Raw genomic sequence first — 7,500 nt, forward strand, 5'->3', positions numbered from 1 at the left:
ATTAAACTCTCAGAAGTGAGGTATCTTGGAGCAAACTAGAGGTGCACTCAGTAGAGCGCAGACCTCTACCGCGGCTACTTATTTCTTGACCTTTAGTTTGACATTTAACCTTAATTGACGTGGATTTTCATACACTCAAATATGAATACATATGAACCAAGTTTGAAGATTGTGACAACGATGTCCAAACTTATAGCTGATAACCTAAATTGGACATTTTGCTTGACCATGGCCTTGACCTTTGGCCTTCGAAAAATTTAATCGTTTTCAGCTTTTTGCATAATAATTAATCCCTGCTGGTTTCATTACTCTACGATTAAAATTGTAGCCAGGAAGCTGTTCACAAAAAAAAATAAATAAATAAAATAAAAAAATAAATAAATAAATAAATTAAACAAATTGAACTGGAAGCGCACTACAAAATTGAGCTACAAAATAATCAGATATTTACCAACGACGTATTACAAAAAAGAGGAAGAATAAAAGATATATATATATATATATATATATATATATATAAATATATATATATATATATATATATATATATATATATATATATATATATATATATATATATATATATATTATTCGGCTCCAAAGAATAAAATAGGAAGTAAGAAGATAAAACATATGTCGGGACAATGAATTCTTCTGAATTTATGACTACCGAAAAAAAAAGGATCGAAAGAAATACTTCGTTCTCAAAAAAAAAAAAAAAAAAAAAACACACACACACACACTAAAATACAGTCTAAGAATACCAATCTAATCATAACCAACAATGTTAAAAACCGAAATTTTAACCGGAAATTCTCCGTAGAAATAAACTGTTCTCCGCCGTATTTCAGTGAATACAGGTGATCATAATTTGTACCCTACTTTTCTATTATCTTTTATGGGCTGGTGACCGTAATATCACTCCTTTAACGTTAATATATCCGTTTTTTAAACGGTAAATGCCTGGGAACATTTATTCCAATATTTTTACGGTTTTTTGCGGCAAATTTTTAAGTGATTCAGATGTAACTTTACGAACAAAGGAAAATAATATGTTGCTTAACGAACAAAGGGAAACTAAATGTAGCTTTAAGAACAAAGTGAAATCATATGTTGCTTAACGAACAAAGGGAAATCAAATGTAGCTTTAGGAACAAAGTGAAATCATATATTGCTTAACGAACAAAGAAAACCAAACCTAGCTTTAGGAACAAAGTGAAATCATATGTTGCTTAACAAAGTGAAACCAAATGTATCTTTAAGAACAAAGTGAAATTAAGTAGCTTTATGAACAAAGTGAAATCATGTTGCTTAACAAACAAACAAAATGAAACCAAATGTAGCTTTAAGAACAAAGTGCAATCATATATTGCTTACCGAACAAAGAGAAACCAAATCTAGCTTTAGGAACAAAGTGATATCATATGTTGCTTAACAAAGTGAAACCAAATGTAACTTTAAGAACAAAGTGAAATCATGTTGCTTAACAAACAAAGTGAAACCAAATGTAGCTTTAAGAACAAAGTGCAATCATATATTGCTTAACGAACAAAGAGAAACCAAATCTAGCTTTAGGAACAAAGTGAAATCATATGTTGCCTAACAAACAAAGTGAAATCAAATGTAACTTTAAGAACAAAGTGAAATCATGTTGCTTAACGAACAAAGTGAAATTAAATGTACCTTTACGAACAAAGTGAAATCAAATGCAGCTTTACGAGAAAAAGTGAAAAGTAAAAATATATAAAACACTCCTGTATCAACAACGATACAAAAAGGGGAATAAAATCTTTAGAACGACAAAGGACTGTAGAGGAAAACCACGATTTCAAAGGGCCATTCCTTTGTGCTTTCACACCGGCCATTCCGCTTATCTTTTTCTCATTCCCAATCCGAGGAGGAGTGTTGCAATTCTTCGTTTCTCCTACCTTCGATTCTTTGTTTATTTCTTCAATTTAAAACGTCCTGGACTATTCATACTTGAACTATAACTCGTATATTAATAGAAAAATGAATGGATTGTAATTTTCTTGCCACCCATGATGCTTAGAGGTCAAATATATTCAATATCACTTTAGCCATAATATATATATATATATGTGTGTGTGTATATATATATATATATATATATATATATATATATATATATATATATATATATATATATATATACATAACATATAATTACACCCAATTAAAAAAAACAACGAAAAATTTATATAAAATTCTGTCAATTTCGTAATCTATATTAAACCTTGTAATTTCCAGCGTAAGAAATATTCCATTAATCCTATTAGTATCTTAAATTAATATATTTTTCCTTTACATTAAAACCATAATCAAAACGCAATAAAAGCACAAAAGAAATATCGAGAGAGAGAGAGAGAGAGAGAGAGAGAGAGAGAGAGAGAGAGAGAGAGAGAGAGAGATAAATTAGGAAGGAGAGTCCACACACCGGATAAATCATAAATAATGATAAATGGATACAACAGAAAGCAAAAGGTGATGAATGATGATGGCCCTAAGGGGTAGAATTCTGGAGAGAGAGAGAGAGAGAGAGAGAGAGAGAGAGAGAGAGAGAGAGAGAGAGAGAGAGAGAGAGAGACTCGGAATGGGACAGGTGTGAAATATAGACCCATCAAAGGCAGACGAACAAAGTGACTCTATTCCAGTAATACCGAGGCTGTCCGGAAAGTGTTCTAACATTGGAAGCTGTTCAGGCTATCAGATGATACTTTAGAAGCAGTTAAAACGTTTAAAGGCCGCTCATGAATGGCAGAGGCAAGGGAAAATGCCATAGAGACTGATCATATATACATATGAACATATGATTAGCGCCCAAGCCCCCTTTCCACCCAAGCTAGGACCAAGGAGGGCCAGGCAATGGCTGCTGATGACTCAGTAGATAGACCTATAGGCTCCCCCAAACCCCCAATCCTTAGCTCACAAGGATGGTGAGGCTGCAGCGACAAAAGAAACTAATGAGTTTGAGTCTGGCGTTCACCAGTCAGGGGCGTTACCACATAGGCCATCACAACCCTGTTCTATTGACAATTATCACTTTGAACGTTGTTTAGACAGAGTTTCTGTTGTAGAAACTGTTCTGACTGGCTGCTGTTACTTTGACAGCTGTTTAAACTAACATTTGCTCATTTTGAAACCGTTCTGATCGACTGCTGTAACTTTGCAAACTGTCCAGGCTAATAGTTCTACCCTGGAAGCTAGTCAGGCTGACAATTGTTACCTTGGCAGTTGTGTACTGACAGCTGCTGCTTTGGAAACTGTTCTGACTGATGGTTGTTACCTTGGAGAATTGTTTAAAAAGACGACTGTTATTTTGGAAACTTTAAACTAACATCTGCTAATTTGGATCACGTTTTGCGGTGTTGCTTTGGAAGCTGTTCAAAGGGAAGACTGCTACTTTTGAAGCTGTTCGGAGTAATAGTTGCTGCTTTAGAAGCTGTTCAGACTGACGGTTATTACTTAGGAAGCTGTTCAGAATGACGTTGTGAGTTTGTAAAATGCTCATACTGACGACTGTTAAGACAGGAATGTGTCCGGAATAATGGTTGTTAGCTTGGAACCTACTCAGGTTGACAATTTCCATTTTGGAAGCAATTAAGACTAATGGTTATTACATTTGATGCTGTTCTTATAGACTGTTGCTACTTTGGATGGTGTTCAGACTAATGATTGTTACTTTGGAAGCTGTTCAGACTGATTATTGTTACTTTGGAAGCTGTTCAGACTGGTGATTATTACTTTGTAAGCTGTTCAGACTGATGGTTGCTACTTTAGAAGCTATTTAGACTGAAACCTGATACTTTAGAAGGTGTTCAAACCGTTAATTGGAATTTCTGAAAATGCTCAGATTAACGGTTGTTACAAAGGAAGAGATTCTTACTAGCAGCTACTACTTTTGAAGTTGATCAGATTGACATTTACTACTTTTGAAGCGCTTCTGACTGATGGCTGCTACTTTGGAATTTTTACGCAGCCGCTACTTTGGAAGCTGTTCTGACTGGAAGCTGCAATTTTGATGTTCAGACTGACAGTTACTACTTTGGAAGGTGCCTGCTATTTTGGAAGTTGTTCAGACTACATTTGCTATTTTGGGGGCTGTTTAAAGTAATTATTTCTAATTTGGAAGCTGTTAAACATTCCAGCAGCTATTCGGAAAGTTGATCTGACTAAAAGTTCCCATTTTCGAAACTGTTTCGACTGGTGGTTGCTAGTGTGGAAGCTGTTACGCAAGCAAGTCGTTCTGACTGAACAGTTGCTATTTTTGAAACTGTTCAAACACAGAGTTATTAATTTGGCAGCTACACAGATATGCGATTGCTACTTAATTAAGTCGTTCATACAAACAGCTGGTATTTTGAAAGCTGTTTTGACTGGTGGTTGCTACTTGGGCAACAGTTCAGATAACCTACTCATCTTGACCATTCCCGTTGTCATTGCCATCTTTTGACGGCATCACTTGTATGAACACTGCACCTTTCGCCTTATGAACAATTATAATGTTAACTGTACCAACCACAAGGGACTGCCTATTTGAAGATTTTATCCGGCCAATAAAGTCATTATCCGGTCATTACCACTATCAATCGTTATCTAAGAAAATATGATCGAGTATCTAGATTAAGGCGAATAATTCCAAATTAAAATTTAAAGAAAACTAAAATGTATCAATGATAAAGATAATGAAAAATCAATCATTAAGAAACTTAAAGCCATAGCATAATTATAAATCTAAAGTAAACAAAGCTACAAACATAATCATACGAATTACATACTTAGGACACACCGGCAAAAAGACTTTCTGAAGTAGATAAATCAAACCTAATTAAAACAAATAAAATTCTATATAAAAAGTCAAATGTACAACAATATTATACAAAGTATATAAAAAATTAATATACAGAACATAAATATTAAAAAATGCGGTACAAAAAAAAATGAACGCAACATAAATAGTAAAAAATGCGGTATAAAAAACTATCTCAAAAAAGATAAAAAACCTAATGGTGACATGAACATAAAATATGGGAATATTACGACTTAATCCAAAGGCAATGCCTTGAAGGAAGGTCATTCAGGGCCTGCGTAATGAATGGTAAATAGGATGAAATGTTCAACTAAAGGACGAAATATTCTATAGCTGATGAATTGTATCTTATTTATTAAGTTAATAAACCTAATTCGTAAATTGCAGTTTTAATTCTCTAAATGCTTCCTGTTTCTTAAACTATTTATTCTGTCTTAACCTTCTCATATCATTCTAAAACTATATATTTTTTCAAGCTGTTTGTTTTCAGTATCAAAATTTTACGTTCATAATGTTTTCTTTTATTCTTAAACTTATTCAAAAGTTCAAAGTTGGAGCAAATGTTTTTATGTTGACCAGGCTGACATGAGTCTTTTTATAGTTTAAATATGATATATCTGCTTTGACGTTATTAATAGTTTATATATGACATATCTATTTTGACGTTGTTACTGTTTTTAGAATGATTTATTGTTAATTTGTTCTCATCATTTATTTATTTCCTTATTTCCTTTCCTCACTGGGCTATTTTTCCCTATCAGAACCCTTGGGCTTATAGCATCTGGCTTTTCCAACTAGGGTTGTAGCTTGGCTAGTAATGATAATAATATTCTTAAACGATATCCTACGTTGTTTTAAATAACTTTCAGACCCAGTTGTCCAAAAAAGGATCTTGGAATCCTCTGGGATTCTGATACAAGGGAAATCATTATAGTTTTAATCTTGCAACAAACCTTGGAACCCTGGTGTTAGTGGTGCGGGGGTTTATCGGCTAAGATCAATCAAGGAATCTACCGGTAGGATTTGCCATAGAATTTAGAGGGTATAATTAATCGAAGAATTTAGCAGAATGGGTTTAGCCAAGGATTTACCTGGTTTAAATTGATCCGGGGATTTAGTGTTGTGGGTAGTACAAGGGATTCGGTATTAAATCCTTTGCTAATTTTATTGTACCAATTTAGATTCCAGAAGGGTTGAATTTCCGTCAGTATAAACTTCTAAATCTCAAATGTTCTATATATAAAACCTATTTAATTTTCAAGCCAAAGAAAACATCGGTTACTCTATTTTATATTAGAAGAACCGAACACATATCATCTTAGAAACATCAGTTACTCTCTATTTTAGATTAGAACTGAACACATAATATCTTGGAGACATCAGTTACTCTCTATTTTATATTATAAGAACCGAACACATAATATCTTGAAGTATTTTGAAATAAAACAAACTTTTCTCCTCTTGTCCCCCCTTAAAATTAAAACGTTGAGGATGACTCACCTGTAGCTCATCCTTGCACCTCCTCTCCTCCTCGAGGGACATCCTCTTTTCATGCTTCTTGAAGTACTTGCGCTTGGCGGCCTGCAAGTTGAACCACGTGTAGGCAAAGGATTTCACATGTGGCAGCAGCGCCTCGATGAATGGGTGAAACTCATCCTGAAGGAGAAGATAAGGAGGAGGATGAGTACAATTAAGAATGGGGTGATGTTGACAATATTAAGTACACTTAAGAATGGGGTGATGGTGACAATGTTGAGTACACTTAGGAACAGGGTGATGTTGACAATGTTAAATACAATTAAGAACGGGGTGATGTCAATATTGAGTGCACTTAAGAATAGGGTGAAGTTGACAATGTCCGGTACACTTAGAAATGGGGCGAAGTTGACAATGTTGAGTACAATTAAGAATGGGGTGATGTTGACAATGTTGAGTACACTTAAGAATGGGGTGATGCTGACAATGTTGAGGACAATTAAGAATAGGTTGAAGTTGACAATGTTGAGTACACTTAAGAATGGAGTGATGTTGAGAGTGTTAGGATATGAAAGTGACGAAGATTTTAATGTTGCTGGTAAGATGATGAAAAATCAATTCATAGGGATGTTGAGAATACTGATGAGGATATTTTACGACATATAGATAAAGTTGACAATGTTGAAACGTTAAAGTGATGTAAGTTTGAATGTTAATGGCAAGATGAAAAATTTTTTCAAGGGTATATAAAGAATACGGATGAAGATACTCTACAACATAATGGTAATAATTTGAATATGAAAGATTCATAGTAAAAAGTATTGTCATTACAACCAGCTATATTACAAAAATTGATGAGCCAACATAAATATCATAATCAAATGAAGATCAAGTATTAAGTTATCCATTTAACAGGACGTAAATTTACGGAAAGAAAATGTGTGATTTTAAAAAAGGTAAAAATATAATAAATGTATAAAAAAGAGATTCAGAAAGCTGAATAACATACTAACAAAAATATAAAAAATATTCTTCAGAAATTATAACGATTATGCTCCATAAAGCCATATTTAATAAGAATGAGCAAATTTCTTAAATAATTTGAAGTATGAAATAATTTGATAAATAGGCTTAAATTGTATAGAGAGTGACAATAGCATCCACAGCACAGCCGCCGTTTTGGTACATAAAGAATA

The 7,500-nt window shown here is 33.5% G+C and overlaps 1 protein-coding gene across 1 annotated transcript in view; it reads right to left on the reverse strand.

Annotated features, from left to right (window-relative positions):
- Positions 1-7,500, reverse strand: part of LOC137631269 (nuclear factor 1-like) — a 143,377-nt gene that overhangs the window by 48,436 nt on the left and 87,441 nt on the right. Inside the window, exon 2 of the mRNA XM_068363050.1 lies at positions 6,329-6,484. Within this exon, the coding sequence (XP_068219151.1) occupies positions 6,329-6,484 (156 nt within the window). The remainder of the gene's footprint in view (positions 1-6,328; positions 6,485-7,500) is intronic.

The sequence above is a fragment of the Palaemon carinicauda genome, chromosome 39 (genome assembly GCF_036898095.1).
Source record: "Palaemon carinicauda isolate YSFRI2023 chromosome 39, ASM3689809v2, whole genome shotgun sequence".
NCBI lineage: Eukaryota > Metazoa > Arthropoda > Malacostraca > Decapoda > Palaemonidae > Palaemon > Palaemon carinicauda.